The 24855-nt window shown below is 53.3% G+C and overlaps 2 protein-coding genes across 3 annotated transcripts in view; one reads left to right on the forward strand and one right to left on the reverse strand.

Moving 5' to 3' along the window:
• PLXND1 (plexin D1) overlaps positions 1-21508 on the forward strand; it is an 83834-nt gene extending 62326 nt beyond the window's left edge. The window contains exons 26-36 of the mRNA XM_055804153.1: positions 4122-4268; positions 6305-6461; positions 7535-7638; positions 8682-8745; positions 9647-9681; positions 11339-11443; positions 12269-12432; positions 13900-14047; positions 16896-17036; positions 17994-18068; positions 18708-21508. Of these exons, the coding sequence (XP_055660128.1) occupies positions 4122-4268; positions 6305-6461; positions 7535-7638; positions 8682-8745; positions 9647-9681; positions 11339-11443; positions 12269-12432; positions 13900-14047; positions 16896-17036; positions 17994-18068; positions 18708-18824 (1257 nt within the window). The 3' untranslated portion in view covers positions 18825-21508. The remainder of the gene's footprint in view (positions 1-4121; positions 4269-6304; positions 6462-7534; positions 7639-8681; positions 8746-9646; positions 9682-11338; positions 11444-12268; positions 12433-13899; positions 14048-16895; positions 17037-17993; positions 18069-18707) is intronic.
• A 2067-nt stretch (positions 21509-23575) lies between these two features.
• On the reverse strand, positions 23576-24855 carry LOC114012889 (histone H1.8). 2 transcript variants are annotated; one of them, XM_055806466.1, is made up of 3 exons: positions 24476-24491; positions 23854-24302; positions 23576-23769 (listed from the first exon to the last, which is right to left on the reverse strand). In XM_055806466.1, the coding sequence occupies exons 1-3, from the start codon at positions 24489-24491 to the stop codon at positions 23707-23709; spliced, it is 528 nt and encodes a 175-aa protein (XP_055662441.1). In that variant the 3' UTR covers positions 23576-23706. The 2 variants fall into 2 exon arrangements, 1 of the variants encoding a protein (XP_055662441.1); XR_008747524.1 differs by lacking the exon at positions 23576-23769 and having other exon boundaries at positions 23856-23964; positions 24476-24855.

Raw genomic sequence — 24855 nt, forward strand, 5'->3', positions numbered from 1 at the left:
GATGTCCAAGAGATGTTCACATCACGTGTGCTCCATGGTGAGGGCAGAGGGACCCAATCAGAGGAGAAGCTGTGCTGCCTGCTGAAGCACAGAGGAGGAAGAGAATTACTCAGACAGCAGCGTCCCGAGAGCCCTTTGACTGTCCCAGACGGACACGAGCTGGCTCTGCAGAGGGACAGGGGTCTGGCTCTGGGTCAGCAGAGCCGGGACCCTCCCCACCGCGCAGGTGAGCAGGGAGCGGCTGCAGTCAGGCAGGTGGCACCCCCTCACACGGGGCCGGGTTCAGCTCAGAGCTGTGATTTAAATACTAGCCATAGTCAAATGCCTCCCCTGTGCCTTGCGTTCCTCTGGATCAGGCTCTGTTGCCTTCAGAGAGGCATTTCTTGGTTAAAAAAAAAAGGCTGCCTGCCTGCCTCTAGCATTGGTCTGTCAGACGTGTGACGATGGGTCTGGTTTTCATTCCTGAATTATCCCCATTAATCACAACGTCTATTCGAAACAGCTGCTGCAAAGGTCCCTGCCGTTGTGCAGTGGAAAGGTTCCAAGCGCTTGTATTTTCCCTTGTAAGTCAACGCTACATGCTTGAAACATTTGTTTCTCGTTAATGCTCTGCCTAACAGTCCATCCATTTGTGTTTTGGGGGAAAATGATTTGAAGGAGCTGTCTTCAACTGGGAAGGAGTTGCAGGCCACAGTTGCTAGTGGTCTGAACATGTGGAGGGCACCTGAAGGCAATGGAGTCACCACTGGCAGCGGGAGGTTTGGCTCCCTGCATGCAGGAGATACGACGGAGAGCTAGCAGGAGTCTTGCTGCTTGGGACTGGATTCAGAGGAATCTTGCGGCATTTGCACAATTGATGCAGACCTCCGTTTCTGCAGAACTGAGTGAGAATTGTAGATAAAGCGGTCCATGTCCCTACCTTCTGCTCCAGCTTTGGTGGAAAATGCTGGAAGAAAAGCCTCCCCCATGAGATACCGTGGTGTCATTGTGCCTGGCTCCTAGCAGGATCAGGGGACAGACAGGGAGTTAAAGGAAAATTCAGGTCCTGGAATTCAGCTTTTAGGTCTGGGTCCGAGCTTCCTAACGTTTTGCATGTGGGATGGATCTGAGGTTTGGTTCTTCACAGAACACAAATAAATAGATAATCATGCAAAAATTAGCAGGCACTTGGGGTAAGCAGCTGTTTTCTGTGCTTTTCCCACCCCAGTCTCACCAAGACCTTTTGGAAATGGCTGTAATATGTTCCTGGGAGGACATCTCTGATGGCTTGTCAGCCTTGTTAATAGGGCAGCAACATGTGAATCCAGTCTGTGCTCTAAACCTTTTTTTTTTTTTTTTCTTCCCCAGCATATAAAAAACAAGCCCTCCCACGCTCATCGTGCGTGAAACAGTTCAAGTAGTGCCAGCCTGAACTATGCTTTCCATTACTGCAAAGTTATTTCAGTGCCCTGGGTAGCTTTAAGAGCCCATAACAGTTCAGTCAAAAACGAAAATGAAGTCTCATTAAAATACATTCACAATAGGAGGAAAAAAGGCCCCAGACTGTGTTTTAAGTATTTTTTTTTGTCCTGAATCAGCACTGATCTCTTCTAGTTAAACTTCCTCTCTCCCAACTAGCCAAGTCCAAAGACAGTTTTGATTTGTTTCCAGACAAGTTTTCCAAACAATGCTTGAGGTTTCCAAGTTTGCCATTTTATCTCTAGTCCCTGCCTGCCAGACCTTCTTTCCTCTCTTTGAAATTTGCTCTCTGATTAACACTTTTGCAGATTTCCATATCATCCCACAGTTCCTGAGCCTAAAAGCCAAACAGAAATAGTATCTCACCCGCGGAGCACTGTCATTATTTCCCACGTGGCCAGCCCCGGGGCTGTCCTGCTCGTGCATGCTGTGGCAGGTCTGAAGCTCCTCCACTTCCCCCGGCTGCCCCTTCCAGCACACCTTTACATCTGCAGGAAGGTGCCACATCGTCAGCCCCTTCCCGTGCAGCCTGTGCTGGTTTCAAGCCATAAAGGGCTCCTGTATCAGCAGGACTCGCACTTTTTAAATGTTTTTGGAGGCAGCCAGCTGCGTGGCCATTGGCAGTCCTATCGTGTCCCTCTGTGGCCAGGGCCAGAGCTTCCCACGGCAGGGACGGGGCAGGCTCCAAAACCCAGTGCTGAATTTAGCCTTGGGTTCATCCCCACTGTGTGCTCACGCCCATGTGATATGAACGGTTCCTCTTTGTAGCAGGGCCATCATCAGGAGCTGCTGGGACTTCTTGTGTAGGGTCAGCTTGGCAGTACTCCACGGATCACTTTATGGGGCAAGCAGGTGCTGCAGCCTGGGGGTGTCTCTGTGCCAGTGTCACCTCCTTGCTTGTTACCTTGTATGCCCACCTTTTCCCTCAGAAACTAACTATTTTTTGTGTCTTCTGACACTTTCTGTGCTCTGTTTGTGGTCCTCAGCTTCTCCATGTCCTCAAGACTTCACATCTTTCTCTGCTTGCTGGAAGCTGTGCCTCCTTCCACTTTCCATGCTGGCAGCTCTGTTGCTTGAGCCCGTTCCATGCTGCATGCTCAGAAGGAGCATTGCAGGAGGTCATCAAACTCCAGCAGAAGGCCCAAGGAGCTTCCCAGTGTTCATGAAAAAAGTTGCCCTCAGAAAAGAAAGTGGGTGCACCATTGGCACAGATGGTGCATGCCCACCTACAGCCCTGCTGTAGTGTCTTACCGTCAACTGCGCTGAATGCAGCCGAATCAAAACTGACATCAAACTAATTGCTTTAGCAATTATAGGGCAATTAGAATAAAAGAATCACCAGCTCCTAATTAAGAAGCAGATTGAACAGGATTTAGCAGCTCCTAGCTGATAAATATCAAAATCATCCGATATCTGTTATCTTGAGTAGGATTTCAGATGGCAGGAGTGTTTGTGCAGGGTGTGTGTGAGGCTCAGAAAGTACATAAATGTGCAGTAATTTGCACTTGGGTCGTTGGAAGGAAATTGCACATGAACAATAAGGAGAATGGGATGTACTCCAGTACTGAAAAGTTTCTTAAGAAATTATCTTATGTTTTACTTGCACATCAGCGTAGCAGGTAGAAGTGGATCAGAAATCTGACATTAAACCGTGTAGCTGAACCGCATCGCAAATAGCTGGCCCTGTTCTCTTTTTTGTTTTCATTGCAGCAGTGTCACAATTCGCCTCTCTCCTGTAAGATGAAGTTTGATGAATGTAAGGAGTTAAATGGTGTGTTTGCTTGCTGTCGCATGGGAACAGCTTGTTGACCCTGATCCTTTCTGTTTTGCTGTGATCAGGGCTCTGCTGTGGTATGAGAAGTATGAACAAGAGTTCCCAGAGCCACAGGCACACACAGTGGGCTCACTTCCATGGATTTCAATGGCAAACCAGGCAGTGCAAAGAGGGGCTCGGCTGATACCTTCATGAGAAAGCTGGGCACCCAAATATCTCTGTAGACCCAGATTTTTGTGCACATCAGCCCCATCCTTGTCCTGCTGAATGCAGTATGTTACGTGGTCTGTGCCCTGTCAGACTGCAAGAAACATCTCTGTACCAGGGTATGCCAGATTCTCCCTGAAGTTCATGTGTAATTTCACATGTAAATTAATGCACATTTATAGTTTGCTGAGCATCGTGCATTCATGTACCCACTCAGCCCAGCTACACATATGCCCCTGCCTTCTGAGCAGTACCCGAGCACTCTGCCCGTGAGGCAGCAAATGCTGGTGCAGCCTGTTGTGGCAGCCCTCAGCCCTGCGGTACTTGCTGGAGAAGTCGGATGGGGTATGTTGGTGCTGACAGTTATAGTTCACCCACCCCCACGCCCTGAAAATTGCCTGTGGCTGTTGTCGACTGTTATGTCCTCTTCCTCATCTATGCTGTCACATTGCCACAGGTCTGAAAACTTCTGAGCAGCCTCAGAGAGATGCTGGTGGGAGCTGCAGGGGCGACAGCACCGAGCACCTGCCAGGGGTTTGCAGCACCGGGGGTGGACTGGTCCTGCTCCGCAATGTGCAGGGGCACCTTCGGTGTCTGCACAGAGTCTGTCCTTTCCACACTGCTGGAAGGAGCTACCACCACTAAGTCCGATCTGCTCACTCAGCCTTCTTTCCTTCCCCAGGAGACGGTCGGAGAGCCCTTCTTCCTCTTGATCTGTGCCATCAAACAGCAGATTAACAAAGGTTCTATCGATGCCATTACGGGGAAAGCGAGGTACACCCTTAACGAGGAGTGGCTCCTGAGGGAGAACATCGAGGCAAAGCCGAGGGTGAGTACCTACACCCCGGGGCTCTGACGGGTGTGTACCCCAGTGGGGTAGCTGTGCAAGCGACTGATTTGGTACCTGTGCAGGCGTGATGATAACCATGTAAATTACATACCCGCAGAGGTACTTGCCACTGCCCAAGCTGTCAACTGCAGAACAAGGCTTGTAGTGACTGTTTGTTTTCACCTCTGTCCCTTGGTGGGTCACCTAAGTAGCTCAGATTAGGAGTGAAGAGGGGTAAGGAAATGTGTTCTGCCATATTCAGTGAGTTAAAGCAACAGATTTACCATTGCCAGCAAAAGAGCATCTTCGCTAGCAGTGGGAAGGTGCTGCCTGTAAACGTGAGTCTCAGGGTGAGGGCTTTGCCCAGGCTGTTACAGGAGTGAATCTGAAAAGCAGTTCTGCAAAATGCCTCCTGTGGGAATGGAGCAGGCAAGGGCTGTGCATGTGAAGGGCTCAGTTCCCTCCGGCGCCTGACGCAGAATTCAGCAGACACCTTTCCAGAGCCTGGGTCAAATCCTGCTTTCAATTACCTGGCATAAATCTGGAGCAACTTCACTGAAGTCAGTAGGTTACCTAGTTGTGCATCACTGTAACTCAGAGCAGGTTTGAGCTCCACATCCTCTGCAGATTCCTGTTACCAATTGACCTGTAAATTTACAATGCAGACCGAGAAGGGTGAGCAGCAGGGCGCAAAGTATTAGCCGGCAGAAATGGTAACTTCATAAGTCTGAGCAGGGGAAGCAGGGCTGCTTCCTACTTTGCAGAAAAAGAATAGTATGAACAGAGCATGTCAGAGGGAGGAGAGCAACTGCAGGTTGCTCACCGCAGTCCCCCACATTGCTGGTAACTGAACTTCTGCTTTGAAGAGCACCTGCATAGTATACATAACATCTTCATTTAATGCTATGGGGAAAACTGGGACTTCACCTATGCATTCACAGCATTCATGGCCAAGGATGCTGTCTCTGTATCCTGATACTGAAAAGCAGTGTTTGTAAAGGAACCTCTAGGCTGTGAAAATCCCAGCCATAACTCACATGTACCAGGTGTTGTCCTAAGAGGCAGCTGTGCTTATGCCCAAGCAATGCTCCTGGCACCTGCAGCTTCCCGCCCTGGGCTTGCCAGTCAGGCAGTGAGATGGCTTCAGGGTTGCATTCACCACTAAACAAAGGCGCAGCATTGCTCTCAGGTTTGGGCACACCAGGGAGCAGAGGGCGTAAGCAGAGGCAGAGCTGAGGCTGTCCCAGAGCGAAGCCCCTGGGCAGGAGGGAGACACCATGCTAGTGTTTGGGTCTGCATGGCTTGCAAGAGGAAGAGGCTCTTGGGCTCTGCCTCTCCTTGCTTGACTGGTGTGGTGGCTGATCATAAAAGAGGAGAGGATTTTTTTTTTTTATGAATCGCTCTTGTTGCCCTGCAGCTTTCTGCTGCGACTGTGGCAGTGGCTGTGCATGCCTGAGGTCCGAGCCGGTGCTTGTGGAAGCCTGCAGCCCCTCACAGCTGCTTGGCCCACTGCTCCATAGGTTCTCCAGCAGGTTATTGGGTGGTGCTGGTGGCGGGCTCCAGCACTGCAGCAGACCTAGCCTGCAGCATGCTTAAAGCTTGTTTAAACAAAGGACCTCAGCCCATTGCATCAGGGAGAGGCTGAGCAATGAGCCTTGGCGGTCCTATTAGTCACCGGTTGGAGCCAAGAAGCTGAGGACATGACTAGTCATGGGGGCTGACCTTTCCTCCCACCCCAAGGTGGTCTCTGCGTGTCAGGGCTAAGGCCCATTAGCAAGGCAGCATGCGAGGAGGTTACAGCGTCGCTCCCTGTGTCCTCCTGGCTCCATCAACAAACATGTCTTCGGCCTCCAGGCGGCTATAAATCAGTACCTCTCACTTGTGGTAAAGCCTAGATGACCACATTTCAGCCTGATTTCCAGCAGCACGGAGCCCGGGGCACTCCAGGGAGAGCTGGACAGGTGCTGCAGCCTCCGTGTGTCCTCAGGAGCCCGCAGAAATGGGCAGGTCACCCCTAACACAGCCTCTGCCTGCAGAACCTCAACGTCTCCTTCCAAGGCTGTGGGATGGATTCCCTGAGCGTCAGGGCCATGGACACAGACACACTCAGCCAAGTGAAGGAGAAGATTTTGGAGGCCTTCTGCAAGAACGTCCCCTACTCCCAGTGGCCAAGGGTGGAAGACGTTGACCTCGGTAAGGACCAGATGCGTTGGACCAGCCAGTCCTTAAAATCAGATGAAGCACTCGATGGTGCATGGTAGCTCTTGGTGTCTGTCAAAGGGCTGTGGGGGAGGTGGCACTGATGAGAGAACAGATGTCAGGGCAGCCTTTTCCTGAGGATGGTCTTCGGGAATGAGCAATGGGACCAGATGCTGGTGGGCAGGAATAACTGGGTATGTAACTGCAAAGGAGCTTTAGGAAAGCCCAAGTGCAGCAGAGGGATGCTTGGACTTGCACCCTTTAAAGCCTATAGTCTTAGCTCCAGAAGGGCTACCCTCCAAAACCCCGCTGGGCCTGTGAATGGCTAGTTAGTACATGTCTCTCCATATGCAGCTAGAATTGAGCCCATGGACTCTTGTCCGGCCATAGATTCAGGTCTGTCATTTGTCTACCCGGTGGCCAACTCCTTCTCCCAAAATTTAAGAAGGACCCAAGCCCAGTGCTGGTGAGAGAAACCCATGCTGCTTGCGGTGCCTCCGTGCTGTGCAGTGGGCTGTGGAGACATGCCCCGGCTGGCCGCGGTCGCAAGGTGAATGTCCTCAGTGCCAGAGGGTCTCCAAGGAATGCCCCAGGCTGGAGCCGTGGCAGGGCCTTGCTCCTCCCAGCTGGTGTGTGTGGCATGTCCCCAGCTCACAGGCTCGTGGCCAGCTCTGCCCTGCAGGAGCTGCCACCAGCCTTCGGTGGCCATGTGCAGGCATGCAGCATCTCACCTGCCTGGTGCTCCACATGGCAGGTCCCACACGGTCCCCAGGGGTGAGACAGGGAGAGGGGAAGGGGGAGGCGTGCTCTTCCTCGCCTCTCTGAGCACAGCCTTAGTCACCTCTCCCAGGTCCATCCAGGTCCGCTCTGGTCTGGAAGTATCCACTCCAGGGGCTAACCGTGGAGGCCACTGCTGAACATCTGCTGTGGTTTCACAGAACCCCAGAGGCCTTAGCAGTGGGGCTGTGCAGCCCCTGAGCGCTGTGCACCTGGTGCCCAGAGCCCCCAGCCCTGCTGCACGTGCCTCCTTCAGGCTGGTGCCTCACTTCTCCCTCCTCTGTGTTCAGAGTGGTTCGCCACCAGCACCGACAGCTACATCCTCCGGGACCTCGATGACACCTCAGTGGTGGAGGACGGCAGGAAGAAACTCAACACATTAGCACATTACAAGGTAAACCTGCCAGCACTGCAGGAAGGCTTTGCTTCCTCAGAGCCTGCCTGGCCTCAGGGGCAACCTGCATTCCCCCTCCAAAAACAGGATCATCGGGAACAAACAGGGAGGTTGCCATAGCTCCGCAAGAGCTTCCAGGGAATAGACATCTGCCCTGGCGAGAAGCTCGTTAATATTGCAACACACTGAAACTAATTAAACACTCTTCATGCAAAACAAGTTATTACTGACAACAGAAAGCGGAAGGGAAAAAAGCTCCTATTCCCAACGGCCACCAGCTTGGCTGATTAATATCACTCTGCTCTTGATCCACGCTCCTGCTGAAATCACTGGTGCAATTGTCACTGCCTGCCCTGAGAGCAGGGGCTAGGGATGCCATGGAGGAGCAGGGGCCAAAAGTGGGGGGAAATGTGGTGAATCAGACTGTTTTCTTGCTCATTTTTCCTTTTGAAATTAAATGAAACCGGAAATTCTTAGGTAATTTCCATATTCTCCAGTATGCCTGGAAGCATAATCCTCACTGCTCTGTAACACTGCATCGAAAATCAAAACCGGAGCTGAGTATTTATTAGTAGTATTATTTGGGTAACAACCGTGCTGCGGAGCACCACTGCAGGCACGGTGCCCCTCAGGAGAGAGAGGTAGTACCAGCCCCAGGGGTCTGGGCTGCAGCTGGGTGCCTTCTCCCCTTCTGGGGAAAAGCAAAACAACATCTGCACAGCATACACTCTTTCCTCTTGGAATTACCTGGTGCCGACATCCAGAAATATATCTTGGATACACGTATTCACCTGATTCTCTTCAGATCTGAGAACCTCACTATCTTGTATTTGCATTTAAGAAACCCATTCCACATAGGGCAGTGCCATTGCTGCCCATTTCCAAGGTGGGGAGCAGGGACATGGGAGGTGCAGAGAATGTTCGTGGCAGAGCAGTGACTGCACCAGCGTCTCCCAGCTCCCGGGATCTCCGGGATCTGTGGATCTGCAGGAGGCAGCATTACAGCCCCCGTCATCGAAGTCTGCTCTTCCCTTCCTCCGCAGATCCCCGAAGGGGCATCACTGGCCATGAGTTTGTCAGACAAGAAAGACACCACGCTGAGCAGAGGTAATGTCTCACTTCCCCTGTTGCAGGTGACCAGGCAGAAACACTTTTGTTTTTAGAGGGGTGTCTCCAGCCAGGGATGCTGAGAGCCGGCTGCCGACAGCCTTGTCTGGATGTTGGGGTGTGGTGTTAGCCCGGGCAGGGCTGGCTCCGGTGTTGTCAGCACTCGCAGAGCACACTTTCATCACGGTGCATTGTGCAGAGCTGGGCATCGGTCGGGCCACCATTGTGCCAGGAAGATGCTGTGCACGGAGCAAGACTGGCACGGCCGAGCAAGCTGACTGGCCAGCAGCCCAGGATGTGCCCAGGAAGCCCTCCGGGTCCTGCAGGGTCTCCACTGCTCTCCTGCAGACCCCTTTGCCCACACTGTGGCATACATTTGGGGCAGAGAGAGCTGTAGAGCTGCAGGAGACACAGCTCCCTCCTTCCCACGGCGTTCCCCCTTGCTACAGCTGAGCAACATGCCTGTGCGCTCAGCAGGGACTGCAGGTCGGAGTCCTGCCGTGCAGGTGGTGGCGGTGCAGCCATCCCAGGACCGACAGCAAGACAGGCAGGCGAAGTGGAGGCACTTAGCACGTTAATGACTGCGGTGCATGGTGGCATTGCCTGAACCACAGCCAGCACCCGGTGTGCTGATCTTGCTCTTCTGCCCTCTTGGGTCCCTCTTAAAACACCCTTTGGGAGACCGCAACTGCTCCTTAAAGTACTATCTGAGGTACTTGCCGTGTGCCCCAGAAGGCAATAAACAACCCCAAACCAAAGAAAAATGCTGAGGCCACTTGGGATGGGAATGCCAGCTCAGTGTTGGAGTTCCTGTGGAAGGCAAAGGCACAGAGGGTGTCTGTGGAAGCAGGTTTCAGTTTGAGTCCCCCGACTGAGCCACTGTGTCTCTTCTTCTTCACAGTGAAAGATTTGGACACCGAGAAGTACTTCCACTTGGTAAGCATCCTGCTCCTGGCTGCAGAGGCTGGTGGCAGGGGGCCGGGGGTCGCTCTGCCCTCCCAGGGGAGCAGAGCCATTGCTCCAGGACACCTGCTCTGAAGCATGGCACCAACACACGAAGGGACGGGTCACAGCAGCTACTGCGCTCCCAGACCTCTCCTGCTGCCAGGACAGTGAGGCTGCTGGCAGAGCATGGGCAGGCGACACAGTCCAGCCCAGGGTGCCAGCAGGATGCTGGAGGCAGGGCTCCTTGCGGCAGTGGAAGGGCGCCCATCTAACCTCCCATGTATTTTGACGTATTTCACCTTTACAATGGCTGTCTGTTTGCTTTCATCCCTGCAAATGGGTGCCGAACAGGCTGTTTCATCCCCAGCAGCAGCTGGTCCCTGTCACACTGGGGTGGGCACTGGGCTGTGGTGAGCGCCCCGCCAGGCAGGGCTCCAGGTTGTCCTCTGCTGCCAGCCTGGCTGTTGAGGAGAGCCTGGAAAGTGCTGGGAGCAATGAGGTGACCAGCCAGGCTGGCTGCACACGGTGATCCCTCGTTCCTCCTGCATTTAAGTCTGTGGGTCCTGTTTTTTCAGTGTATGTGATAAAAGAGAAAATCGTCCCAGCCTTGCTGATATTAACTTAATTCATCTCCATGGGCTGGAATGTCAGGCGTGATGAACAAGCTGGATTAGGGCTCGTTAGTTTTCTTCAGAGAGGCTCAGAGAGGCACAGAAGGGTTATCTGTAGACAAGCTTTAGTACTGTGGAACATAATAAAAAATTACCAGGATAGCAAAGTCATTGTTGTGCCTGATCTAGCTGTCAGCAGCCAGAGAGAGTTCAGGAGCACGGTCAGAGCACGGTGCAATGCTGCCGGTAGCACCCTGCGCAGCCTTGGTCAAGTCACCTACTGGGAGCCCCAGCATGCCGTCTTCTGCTTCCCAAAGCTGGGGGGTTTGTAAGTTCCTGCTTGTGCACCACGCTGGAGGTACAAAGTGCTAAATGCTGTGAAAATCTGTTATGAAAAAATGTCTTATGGACATAACAGTATTTTATAGCCTGATTATTTTTTTTCTTGGCTGCAGGCTCTGTGCTCAAATAGAGTACATGCACACAATACACAGCAAGGAGGGAGAGGGGATGGGAAACCAAATCTGCACGTGCAAAACAATGCCAAGATGAACTTAAATGGCTTGCTAGGTCATTACAGAGCAGTAGTTAACTGGCCTGACGAGGGGAATATTTATTTTCGTTTTTAAAAAGGCCAGGGTAGGAATATTGGCTGATCGTTCTTGCACTTTTTCCAAATCTAAGAAAAGCTGGTTTCCGTGGAAGCCTTGTGCATTGCTTCCAGGAGCCTAAACTGCAGCCCCACAGCAGTAGTGCGCAGAGACCAGGAAGGCGAACAGCCTGACATGCAAAGTGAGATTGATTGTTTAATTTTCTTTGTCTAGCTTGAGAGAGGCAATAAAGAGCACAAGAGAAACAAATGTCAGAAAACCTGACTGTTATGAATCACTTTTTTAAAGCCATATAAGGGTGTGTTTATGACACAGTAACTGCTTTTTAATTGAATTTTATATGTAGTTGAAATTCTATACTTAAAGGAAAATTCAGTGTGACACTTCCAGAGAGGAGCCCTCTGACCATGTTATATATCGGACCAGGTTCTCCCAACTGATGAATCCGTTGAACATAAAAAGTCCCACAGACAGAGCCATCGGAAGAAAGTCCTACCAGAGATCTACCTGACCAGACTGCTCTCCACAAAGGTAGGGGATGGGATGCCTCGTTTGCAGCAGGGGGGGTTGTCTGTAGTCTGTAGCGAGAAGCCTGCTCCAGGGAAGGAGCGCTGCAGGGCCAGTCGCTCTTGAGAGGCAGTGGGACAGTTCCATCCTGGACGGCTGGAGCACGTTTAGCGAGGCTGCTGGGCACCACCAGCTCCTTGGGTTCCCTCCAGCTGTCCAGCTCACCCTCGGAGCAGCAGCAATGCTGCGTGAAGCCCTACACAATCTCCTCAGGCTGGGCTTGGGTCTGTGCACATGGAAGGGATGCTGACCACCTCAGTGTGTGAGGCACAGTTTAGACCTGAACCTGTCTCCCCAGTGAGAGATCCTACTGGGAAGGCAGATGGAGATGCTCAGCTCTGGGAGCAGGGGGAGTATCTGTGTGATCTTAATTCAGATTTGAACTTACCCACTCTGCAAGTGCTCAGCTACAGCAGTTGGGCTCCCAGCCCATCTTTAATCCCAGCATGATGCCTCACTGGAGCAGAGATCACAAGAATGGCCAACAGTCTCTAGTCTTCTTTGTATTTACTGTGCAGAACAATCACAGATGTGAGATCCTAGCAGCAAGAAAGAAAATCTCAATGCCAAAAGAAACTAAACCCAAATGCAAGCTAATTATATCGCTATGCACAAACAAACCTTTCCCTCCCTGCTTCAGCATCCCCTTTCTCTTCTGATTTATCCCAACTGGCAGCAAAGACTTCCTTCCCCTTGTGCACAGCAGCGGCAGCCCCTCACACTGTTTTCCTGGGCTTGGGTGCTGCTGCTTTCCCCAGTTTTCCGTCATTGTGTGCACTTGTCCTGCAGGGCACGCTGCAGAAGTTCCTGGACGACTTGTTCAAAGCCATTCTCAGTATCCGAGATGATAAGCCACCTGTGGCTGTGAAGTATTTCTTTGACTTCCTAGAGGAGCAAGCAGAGAAAAGAGGGATCACAGACCCTGACACCATGCACATCTGGAAGACTAACAGGTTTGGAAGGGGAAATTGCTTCTTTCTTTCCTTCCTTCCATCCATCCCCCCAGAGCAGCAGCTGCCAAAGCCTTGGTGTCTTGGACTAATCATTAGATTGCTAAAAGTTGAAGAGGGACTTGGAAAACAGGAGGAGTGGCAGAGTGCATGGTGAAAGATGAGGCCAAACACGGGCTTGGAAAGCTTTGAACACAGAGCTCAGAGGAATGGCGAGCTGGAAGAGGAGGCACAGGCAGATAAAGGGCAGAACAAACTGGCACACTACTATAAATAACTAAAGGAGAAACAGAAGAGGGATGGGACAATGGGAGACAGCAGTAGTGTTAGCTCCAAGCACTGGGTATCTGAGATAGAGTCCAATATCATGTCAGGTCTTAAAACATCATGGAGACTTTAAAAACAGCATATTTGGCTCCTTTTCATTCACTTTCTGGCTTTTCAGCCCTTGGGGGCACTTTTCCCGACTTATCTCTGTAACCAAGCTGAGGCTCCAGGGTATTCGCAGGACTCCAGGAGCTGGTGCTGTGACAGTAGCGTGCTGGCAGGCAGCGCAGCACTGGGGACCAGCCAGAAGTGGTGCTGAGGGACGTGATGAGCAGCAGGAATGCAGGGGGGGAGCCAAAGTGAAGGGGGGAATGGAGCAGGGCGGGGAACGACCAGAAGATTTAGCTGGGGAGAGCAGGGAGCTCTGGGTGAGTGGTGAGAAGAGGCTCAGTGCTTCTGAGGCTGCAGGGACAGTAACTGTTTCCAGCCCCATATGTGAAAATAAAAACCAAATTTGGCTGGGATAGGAGGCCTGCAGACACAACCATTGAGCTACAGATTTGCCTACTCTTCATTACCTTTAATTGCCAGTAGAGCAAAGACTTATAGCAGCTTTGACTCCTCAGCTGCTGAGGAGGGATGGTAGGGAGGGCAAGTGATACACTGAAACTGTGTTGTGGCCAAATGAGCAGCAAAAATAACTGGAGGATAAAATTATGAGAGAGCAGAAAAAAAGACACATGAAATGCATTTCATAGGACCAGGTTTACCATCAGAACCAGATGATGGTTGCTGTCAGGGAAGAAGAAGGAGCTGACACCATCACTACAAAAGCCAGCAAGTGGGGAAGCCTGATTCAGCAGCCCCATGCAGGCAAACCTGCCACTGTCCATCCTGGACCACAGCTGGCTCGGGGAGCTGCTGAAAGAGCAAGGGTACACGCTGGCCTAGACAAGACTGTGCACGAAGTCTCCTGCCCATGCAATGTGCTTCAGCCTGAAGAAATGTCTCTTCAGGATGAAGACATGCGCCTGCCCCTCTAGCTAGGCAGTAGGGCTGTACACTACCAGGGTGTGCTTAATAGCAGAACCTGGCTCCTCAGGTTTTTCCTCCCTACTGTTCACTTTCTATCATCATCTTTCCTGCATTTCCTCCCATTTCCCTCTGGAGTACAAAAGTATTCCTGGCTTGTTTCCTCCACAGCCTACCTCTGAGGTTTTGGGTCAACATCCTGAAGAACCCCCAGTTCGTCTTTGACATCGACAAGACGGACCACATCGATGCATGTCTCTCTGTGATAGCCCAGGCCTTCATTGATGCCTGCTCCCTGTCTGACCTGCAGCTGGGCAAGGTATCGTCCAGAGAGGACACCTCACTCCTGCTCGGGCATCACAGACGGAGACCAGGCTGGGTGGGAAGGGGCTGCTGGAGGCCACCCAGCCCAACCTCCCCCAGCAGTGGGGCTGGCTGGCGGCCACTTGCTCTGGTTCATGCCATGGAGTTTTGGCTGTCTCCAAGGATGGCGTTCTCCCCCTCCCTCTCCCACCACTTCATTCAGGCTTGAGCTTGAAATTTGCACCCTCTCTGTCACAAGCAGCAGTCAGGGAGTGGGAACACGCAGTCGCAGCCAGGGTGGCCAAAGACCCCAGCCGGGAAGACTCAGAGGATGGTGGGAGGGCCAGCCACCGGCTTGTCTGCTCGGTGTTACCCAGCAGCTGTACGAGTTGCCCTGTGGTCACAGGGGAGCCCAGCTCCTTTGGTCAGGGCTGGTGCAGGGGACAGCATTAGCATAACAGTCCCATAACAGCAGCAGAGGGATGATGTAAACCCCCAGTGGCAGGCTGGAAAATGACCTAGCTTCAGGTGAAGCTTTAATCATCACTGTCAGTGGTTTCTGCACAGCCTCTCACCTGGGGAAGCCATGAACACGGTCAGCACATACCAGCTTAGCTCACATGGAGGTGCGGGTCCTGCTAGGGGACAGCCTGGTGACACCGTCCATCAGCACTTGGAGGGCACTGCCGCCGGTGTGCCAGCACAGCCACAGGTGCGCCCCTCCCATGGCAGCATCTCCATCACACGAGGCCACCTCTGGCATAGGGTCGGGGCCCGGCACACCAGGAGGCTCAGCCTCCCCCGGGCCAACGCAAGCCTGCACGGGCCATGTCTCCTTTCCCACCGTTGGGCTCCCGTGCACCGTCCCACAGGGCTGGCAGGCAGCAAGGCATCCAGCACGCATGTTTTCTGTTCTCTCAGTGGCTCGGTTGAATGCAGTGCTGACATTTGAAACTTCCCAACATAAATAGGTTTTATTAAGAAATGCTATAAACCATCCCCTGCTGCCCCCCACCCCAGAGGCTGGCAGCAGCACAGTGCGTGATGTAGAGGGGACGCTATGGAGAGAGAGGCAGGTGCTGCCTCATGTCCCCCGGGCTGAGAGCAACAGGAAGCCTTCACTGGGAGACATCAATACTGGAGGAAGATCTAATGGGTGCTTGGTTTTTCGTTTGTTTGGGTGTTGGTCTGTTTTTTGGTTTTTTTTTGCATGTGTTACAAAACACCTACAGTTTGTCCTTGTCAAGCTGTGGATGAGGGGAAGAGGGGTCAGCTGGAGTCAGACAGCAGATGGAAACATTTTTCAGGAATACAATAGCATAAGTGAAGGAATTGTTGAGTAACATGGGAAGAATAAATCCTCAGCATAAAAATCAGCTTGCATATGCACGCAGCATATCACTGAATGTTTTCCGGGCTGCATTCATCCACTGGTTTCAGCATGTTGCTCTTGATACTGCAAATGTGAGAGCAGACCCAGACTCTGTACATCTACAGCACACAAGCAGTTAATAAGCCAGTACCCATCTCTTCATAATACAGACAAATCAAGCGCAATTAAAAACTAACTTAAAAGAGAGGCAGCATGGGTTTTTTTTTTTCCAAGAGGAAAAAAAAATATGTTGTGAGCAGGCTTTGTAACTTGGCTATATTCCTGTAATGCCTTGTCATTGGGTTTGAAAATAAACTGCTGTGGGATCTGGTGCCACAGCCTGGTGCCCATTTCCCATTTCTCCTGCAGCATTAGCCACGCTACATATTGCAGCAGCAGATTGCAGTTACCCCAGGCTTCCTTATTTACTGCCCAATGCAGCTGAAGATGCTGCCTCCACAGCTAAAGCCCTGCCGTGCTTGTCTCCTCTGAAGGTCCTCCCCCTCCCCCTCCACCTGTCAGAACATTGGGGAGCTTGATCTTACTCCCCTCTGTGCCCCCAGGCCTAGGGCTGTTTCCCTTCGGGATGCAACACGGTGCCAGGCAGCCAGGTTCATTCCCAGGGTAATGGTATCAGCAGGGCAGGACTGCCTTGAGGTTAAAATAATTCATACTTGTGTTTGCAAGGAGTGCAGGCAGGGTTATGCCTTCACTGGTACAACCTGATCCTGTGGCTGAGAGGTTAAAACTGCTTTGTCCAAGCTGACATTAATCAAGAGAACTCAGTTTTTTTGTTAATTACTTTACATGCACTCAATATAAGCCAGGCAGGCTGGGTTAGCCAATGCAAAATAAATCAAAGCTACATGAAAAATCCAAGACCAACATTTTGACTGACAAAGTTCAGCTTGTAAGAGAGCTTTGTTCTTCACTTTAAATCAAGCTGGCTGCTTGAGAGACCCAAGTAAACGCATGCAGAAGCCCTTCCCTTATTACCAATTTCCACACACACAGAGCACAAGTGTTTTATCTAACACAGCCATGCCACAGTCATCTGCAGAGCATCACCTGGCAGCAAGCCACCTCGCCTGACCCTGCTTGTGCTTTTTAGCCTGCCCTTGCTGCAAATTCAAACACATTCACATAGACCACCTTCACGGGCATTGCGGCTAACAAACATTCAGCTCACGGTAGAAAGAAGGGTGGAGGGACGGTGCTGTGGGTCTGCAGCTGAGTGATACCCACCCACAGCACCTTGATGTGGCTAAGCAGGCACCTCTGTCATTAGGTGTGTTGTGCCTCACCTAATGTCCTACCGCACTCCTGCCTGTGTAAACCCAGGACCAAAGACATAGCTGTTCTTCTGAACCCAGCTGTAGCTGAAGTCCGCATATGATGGTTAGCACTTTGGTCAGACAAACAGGATAAGAAGTTTGCAGCCAGGAGCAACGTGGTGATGCCATCCAATTTCAGTATCTCATCCTTGCTCTAGGACTCCCCGACCAATAAACTACTGTATGCCAAGGAGATCCCAGAGTATCGGAAGATTGTGCAGCGATACTACAAGCAAATCCATGACATGCCCCCACTCAGCGAGCAGGAGATGAACGCCCACCTTGCGGAGGAGTCGCGGGTAAGGCTGCTGGGCTGCAACGAAGGGGGGGGGGCGGGGGGAGGGCTCGGCCGGTGCACACCCCCGTGCCAGGGTCCGCAGGCTCAGTGTGCGGCCAGCGGCGAGGAGCACTGAGCCTGCTCCACTCCGGCTGACAGCAGGAGCCTGGGAGCGGCAGGGAGCGCAGCTAGGCTGCAATTGGCTACTGCTTAGATACTGGAAGGAGCAAACAAGAAAGGCTATTTTGCCTGAAACTTCCACACACAAACTTCATCTGACCTAATTTCAAGCACTTTCAATTACTGCCGGAGCTGCAGTAAACACCCACGAGTTCGCTTGAACGAAACTAGCTTTGGCACCACTGGGAGTTGAAAGCAAAAATCAGTGCCAAAAAGCCAGGAAGTTTGGAAAAGGATCGGTGCAGCCCCGCAGCCCCCCCCGGCCAGCTGGCCCCCCGGGCACCAACTGCCAGGGCCAGCCCCGTGTCCCAGGCAGCCTGCTGGCAGCCGGCCCTGGCAGCCAGCCCGCGGGATGCCGGCCCCGGTACCAGCTACAGGAGCTGGCAGCCACGCTCCGGATCCAAGTCCTGCCAGCCATATGCCACAGTTTCCTCAAAATCAAACCGTCTCCCACAGTGTTTTAGCTTCGGCCACCTAGCAGGTTTTTCTGCCGGCATTCCTCTGCCCAGCTGTTGTGCTGCCCCCTCCTATGAAATGGCTTGAACTTGAACAAGGAGGGGTCAGCAGTGCTACCAAGTGTGGCACTTAAAGCTGGCTTTAAAAAGAGTGAGACCATTTCTGATGTGAGCAAATGCACCTTCCTTAAGGGAGTAAGGCAAAAGTCCAGCTGCATCAACACAACAGTAACAAAAACACCCCAGCAAAACCTTTTAATCTAGTTAATGCCTGCTGATAGGGCTTGAATTTGCGTGCTGCACCACGTTAATATTCCACCCCTCTTTGTTCTGTTTTTATAAAGAAATACCGGAATGAATTCAACACCAACGTTGCCATGGCTGAGATATACAAATACGCCAAGAGATACCGCTCCCAGGTAAGCGGATTCAGCCGCAGTCGGCCCCCAGCACAGCTGCAGAGGGAATAGCAGGCAGTATGTTGTAACCCAGGAGTCAGATGCCTGTGTCCGGTCCCACAGAAAATGGATGATGTTTTTTTGCATAATCCCAGACACGTATGTAATATGTGCATGCACAGGTGCACCTGCTCTCCTATCCCTTGGCTGATGACTTCTTGGAAGAGAAGGCCAGCTATTCCTGGCTGATCTTGATAGTGCTGGGCTGGGCCAGAGTGAAGCGGAGCTTCCTGCTGTGCAGACCCACAGATGCTTTCAGGAGGGCAGAGCACGCTGATGCAGTCCAGACCCAAAATAACTTGCCACCCACCACCCTCAGCAGAGGCAGTGGCCCCAGCTGGCACCTGACCGCCTGCGCTGCTGGCTACCTCTGCACCATGAGCTTTGTTACTGTGATGGTTTTCCGTTGCATTCCCCTCCGCTCCCACCCCCTGCCCAGGGACCCAGCTGCACCCCAGCACAGCCGGAGGGTACCGAGGTGTGTGAGCGCGCAGGGCATGCTCTCCCCAACCCAAGGTCCAGCTGGGATTCAGGCTGGACAGGGCTGGCATGTGGGCACCCACACTGCCTCAGCCACCCACCTGCCCATGTCTCCCACAGATCGTGGCCGCCCTGGACGCCAATCCCACAACAAAGCGCACCCAGCTCCAGCACAAGTTTGAGCAAGTGATTGCACTCATGGAGGATAACATCTACGAGTGCTGCAGCGAAGCCTAGGCCAACTGCAGCGCTGGAAGTGACCTTCTCCACAGCGCAGTGCCGTAGGGAACCCGCCTTCAGCCACGGACACACCATGTATCGCCTCCACCAGGGTCATTCCCAAACCAGTCTTGTGGTGGGGTGGGCCTGGCCTGCGGCTGAAGGGCTCCCTCACCAAACAAGAAGCCACAAGACACCTTTCTGAGCAGCTCAAAAACCCTCTGGTCTGCACTGTGACACCCATAATTTATTTGCTGTTTCCAGCCAGAAACAAAGACATGACACTTGTGGCAAGCTCAGTTCACCACTTCCCTCTGATCAGCGCCTGAGCAGTCAGCGGCTCCCTGCATCCCTCTCTGTGGCTCCTTGGGACAAGAGATGGGGCTGCAGAAGCCATAACACCAGATGCAAAGCAGAAGGGTAGCCTCAGGGAGTAACGAGCAGAGATGGCAAAGGCCGTCAGAGCAACGTCTGAGCTCCCTTCCACACCATCCCTCTGACATCCTTGTTTTTCCAACACCAGGGACTCCTATCAGCTGTTCACTATCTGCTGCATTCTGTGTATTTTTGTGCCTTTTTTAATTTTTGTACTGTATGTGTAAACATAACCACTCCTCCATCTGAGACTTGGGCAACATGGGGAACTCAGGGCTGAGACAAAGCAGTTGCTTCCCCAGCAGCTAAGGCACGGTGCCTTAGCCTGAAGCACTTCATCCCCTAACAGCGGCAGCTGTTATGGAGCCGGAGGGAGCATGTTATGTGTCAGGCAGCGTGGAGGGGCTGTTCCCCCTTCCCCGGACTCCCGTTCTGCGTGCACAGCCAGCGGGAGGTGCAGTGGGTAGGCAGATACCCCACACCCCTTCCAGCCAGCTGGTGGCAGGCACGGCTTCTGCCCAGAGGACCAAGTATAGCGGGTGAGGGGAAGGACTCACACCTCACACTCGGGTCTCCCTGCCGTGGTGGCTGCGCACATGTCTGTGGCGCTGCCCCGGGTCACGCCACTCATGCCAGCGGGGCTCAGCTCCTGCCGACAGCTCTCTGGCAGAGCAGGCTTGAGCCACGCACAGGGCAAAACACCAGGTAGCACCGTCCCCCCTTCTGCCCCACACGCTCCAGCATCTCCCTGTCCTCATCACTGAAACCAAGGTCAGTGCTACTGAGGTATCTTCCTAAAGCAGCTCGTTCTGCTCACTGTGGACCCAGCCCGCCATGGTTGTCACTCAAGAGCAGCCAAGAGAGTGCAGTTTTGCTGCATGTCCAGTCTTTTTATTTTTTGGCCCACAAAGGCAAAGGGACTGGACCCCATCGCCCTGGCAGTACAATGCGCTCACTCACGCAGGGCAGCAGAGCAGCTGCAGCACCGCAAGCTGCAAACAAAGGTAGAATGCGTCCCACGCTAACGCTGGGGTCAGTGGGCAGGGTCCCACTGCGCAGACAAACAGAGCTCATCCAAGACCTAGAAACTTCACTGTTGCCCTGCGGCAGCCACGCAGGGGCAAAACCCCTGTCCAACCTTGGTAGCTATTCTCCCTTCTGCAGACAACTTTGTCTTTCCCACAGCCAGGGCAGCCATGACTACTCTGGTCTCCAGCATCACACAGGCCCCACTGCAGAAGCTGGACCACAGCTAATGCCACATGCTTGAAGCCAACATTCACATGTCGGTAAAGGCAACCTGCCCGTGAAAGGTAAACCCAGCTGTCATCACTGCATTTTCAAACGGCCAAATAGAAGTTACTACCTCACTCCAGGCAGGGTCTAAGGTGAGCCTCTGTTACTAATCCAGCTGGCAAGGATGCAACCTGGTTTTAGATGACTTAGGTCCACCAAAAACTCCTCCTGGGTGACTTACTGCCATGGACAGGTGGCCTCCATCCCATCATTTCCAGTAATGCCACATTTGTCAGAAATTGCAACATCAGAATTGTGTATGTGTATATAGATATCTATTTTAAAACAAATTATAGACTTTATCCAGTATGTTAAGGGGGGGGGGGGGGGGGGGGCACGGGGTACAGTGGGAAGGGAAAGGGGAATAATAGGTTTTTTTGTTGGTTTTTTTGTTGTTGTTGTTGTTCTTTTTTATAAGAACTACAGAAAAAGTACATACACTGTGGAGGTTTCAATGTCTTTGCTGAGGATGTGGCTTCAGAATAGAAACTCTTAAGAATGTAGCTGGGCTACATTTTATTTTAAAAGTGATTTCACAAAAAAAAAAAATCTTGAATATTTTTTTTTTCTTTTAGAAACTGTGAATAGCTGCCAGATACACAGGCAGGCCCAGCACAGGGAAGGTGAGGGTGATAAGGACCAAGGTAGCAGAGAACGTTGAGCTTGGCTGGAGGTGGGGAAAGGGCCATGGAGCAATAGCCCCATGTTGTTACAAGGAAAGGATACAAGTGAGCCAATAGTGAGTATAGTTTGCCTCCAGGTGATGTGACTGGGCCATGTATTGGGGCCTATTGCTTTATTATTTAATTTTTTCCAAAGAAAAAAAAGGTAGTTGCTACAACCATTTTAAATGAACAACTTTAACAGAGCAGAAGCTTGAGGGTTTGTAGTGTTGCCTTGAACCCCTCAGCCCTTTGTAACATGTTTTTAAACTTTGGCACATGTTGTGGGTGTAGTGCCCTTACCTGCTGTGTAGTGGAAGTGGCAAACTCTTGGAAAAGCCTATCTTTGTAATAAAACAAGGTGCTGAACCCTGTGTAGCGAAGTTCCTGCCCCTGTGCATGCAGAGGACACACGACACTGTGGAACATAGCTGTGGCTGTGCACAACATGCTTTGCATGGACGAGACCAGCTTTGCCTGCACGCGGTGTCAGCAGCTCCACTGATGAGCACCTCATCTCCGTGCGAGATGGGGTTTTACCCACAGCACGCTGTGCTGCACACACAAAGACCAGTAACACCACAACAGTGCCCAGGGCTGGGCTCCCTTACCTCTGCCAGGTGCTGTCTGCCCACCAGACTGTGTCCTCCCAGCCCCAGCAAACCCAGCACCAGCTCTGCACCACTGCCAGCCCTCAAGGCTTCTAGCTTTGGTGCCGTGACACAGCTGCAGCCCACTGGTCTTAATAACCATGGCATTGCTAAATCCTCTCTCTTCCACCTCCCCCAGTAAATGCTGCTCTTCCCAGACACAAGAGGGATTTTCTTTTCCCACCAGAAAGTTTATTCTTCACAGAACTAAACCCAGCCATTAAATGATTTGGCCTCTATCAAAGGGAACCTCACTTTTCACACCAAGTGCCAGGTGGGAGAGGGCACAGCCCCTGCCTGGTCCTGTTCCAGGACACTCCCGCACGAGCGAGCAGGTCTATGTGAGGCTAACCATCACCAAAGGGTTAGGAGAGCTGTGGTCCTTACCACTGCAGCATCCCCCACCCTGTCCCTGGGGGAAGAAAGAGTTCCAGCTCCATTAAAGATGGATCAACATGTCTGAGGCTGAAGTTTAAAGAGAAGTTAGTTTGCTCAGCTCTTGCTTAAGCCCTGGAGCAAGGCCAGGAGCTGTGGAGGGCATTGCCAAGGCCAGCTGAAGATTAGCAAAATCCTCTTTAGGAAGAGTTTTACTTCCACTTATTTTCTCCTGTCCAGGAGGACTGTAACCCGTTGCATTATCAGGCTGACCTTCAGAAGGTCTGTTGTGCACAGAGCAAGAAAAATTCAGGCATTTGAAACTATTAAATGAAAGTGTTCACACACTGACCCACAGGAGCTAGCAAGACAGGTTTAGAAGTGGGAACTGCACCCCAGATAGGCAACAAGAGCACAAGCAATGCTACAGTCTACAGCAAACCCCCCAAACTCCTTTTTTGAGCCATAAAACACATCTGTCTTCCTCTTACCATGGCTAGAGCACAGGCAGCTCCCCAGCACCAGGGACCCTCACCCATGACACATACAGGAATGCCGCAGCAGCATGTTGGGTAATCCCAGCTCAGCCGGGCATTAGCCCAAGGGCAGCCAGGAGGGCAGGGGGGCTGGATGCTGCCCCACACTGGGGCTGTGGGCACCACGGCCCACACTGCTAGGGCCAGCCAGGCCCTGGCTTTGCAGTGCCCAGGGGTGCTCCTACACTGTGTGCCATGGTGCCAGGGCCCCTGCACCCTGTGCCATCGGCTGGCACCGGGACTTGCTGCCAGCTGGCACACATGCAGCCCCCAGAGCCCAGCCACCCCAGCACTTGGCCCGTGTGCTACTGTGTCTGTGGGGGACAGACAGGCCAGCTCCCCGTGAAGGCAGACAGCTGCCCACAGCACCGGCTCACCACCATGCCACACAGGACAGGGCTAGGGGAGTGCAGGGACAGAGACCACGAGCAGGGCAGCACCCACACCATTTCATGAGGCGAGTGCACAGCTTTATTATTACAAGGTGAACACAGATTTAAAACCTGTCCTGGGGACTAAAATCAACACAGACTGGGAGGGCTCAGGGCAGGCTGGAAGCAGGGCTGGGCTGCCAGGGAGCAGGGCTGCCCGGACCCCGCTACAGGCCCTGCCTGCCCTCCAGAGGGGTGGCTACCACCCTGCAGCCTGGCCTGCCCTGGCCGGTTTCTGGGGTGCCCCGGGGCTTCCTTGCCTTGCCCTGGTCCCCCTTTGCCTTGGGGGTGTCCTGCTGTGCCCCCCGGGCGCCTTAGCCCTGCTCTTTCCAACCAGAGCCGCGCGGGACCCCTTCGCCCCAGCATCCCCAGGGCTGCCACTCCCCCCCCCCCCCCCCCCCCCCCGCACCTTCAGAGCCACAGGGGACCCCGAGTGCCCTTTGCTGGGGGCCTGGGGCTGGCAGGCAGCTCCTGGGGGCTTTGCTCCATCGCTCCTGGTGGGGCCTGGAGGGGAGAGAGCACCTCAGGCTCCTGCCATGCCCGAGCCACCCAGCCACGCCATGCAGCCCTGCTACTCACGTCCACGGGCTTTGTCCTTGGCTTCTGCTTCGCTGTGGCCAGGCTACCCCCCACGGCGCCTGCGGGAGAAGGGGCGGCGTGCCAGCCTGGGCAGTGGCCTCTCCATGGGACTGGGGCAGCCCAGGGCACTGCCAACCCTTTACCTCACTGCTGTGCATGCCGGGGGTCCCCTTCCGTCCCACCTTCGGCACCTGTCCTCTGATGGGATCCACCTGGTCCATTGTCTGCTTCTGCCGCAGCTTCTCAGGGGCCAGCTGGGGGTGAAGGAGGGGTGGAAGTGGGGCCAGTGGAGGTGGCACCTCAGCCCCCAGCCCCAGGCCAGTGGCCCCCATGGCAGAGGAGTTGTGGGGCCGCACCAGGTCCCCACAGCTCAGCCCCTTGCTCAGTGCCTGCTTCAGCAGGTCCCCGAGGTGGCCAGGGTCCACAGTGGGGTACTTGGCCAGGATGAACCGCTTGATGGCAACAATGGAGGCACCCTTCCTCTCATCCTGGGCCTGCAGCGCCTCAGTGACCATGTGCAGGGTTGAGGGGCGCCGGGGCTGCTGACCCTGGGCTGGCAGATGTGGAAGCTGGGCTGTGCCAGCAGCTTCAGCTCCTGGAAGAGGCACCCCTTGGGATGTGGGCCCAGCCCCAAGGCACTCACACCCCTGATGGCTGCAGAGCCCCCCAGAAGCCAAGCAGCCACAACCCTTCTCCTCACAGGGACCCACCAGAACCCCAGACCCATGGGAGCCACAGTGCTGCCAGCACCTGGCAAACCCTTACCCAGCTCAGGCTCCATAGCAGCACACACACCAGCCTGCAATCCCAGCTCTGCTCACAGCACCACTACCCCTGCTCACAAGCTCTGCTCACCTGCAGCTAATTTATCCGATCAGCACCCTAATTGCAGGAGCTGGTTAGCAGCTGCTAATTGCTCTGGTTGCCACCCAGGTGAGAGCAGGGGGTTGGGGAGTTGAGTGCCCTTTGCCAAAGCTTTGTGAGGGGCTGGAGGGAGAAGGAGCTTGTCCAAGCAGTGGGTTTGGAGAGGGAGGAGACATAAGGGGTCGTGGAGTGATCACCCTGAACACGTACGGGAAAGGCATCTGCCTGCTCCTTGGTGGGTGGTGGGGTGCTGGCATTGCAGCTTGCTGGTGGTATTTGCT

The sequence above is a fragment of the Falco peregrinus genome, chromosome 5 (assembly GCF_023634155.1).
Source record: "Falco peregrinus isolate bFalPer1 chromosome 5, bFalPer1.pri, whole genome shotgun sequence".
Taxonomy (NCBI): Eukaryota; Metazoa; Chordata; class Aves; order Falconiformes; family Falconidae; genus Falco; species Falco peregrinus.

Coding starts and splice junctions, on each gene's coding strand:
- LOC114012889 (XM_055806466.1), bottom strand. Junction 23,770..23,853: donor CCGGCATGCACAGCAGTGAG/GTAAAGGGTTGG, acceptor CTTCTCCCGCAG/GCGCCGTGGGGGGTAGCCTG.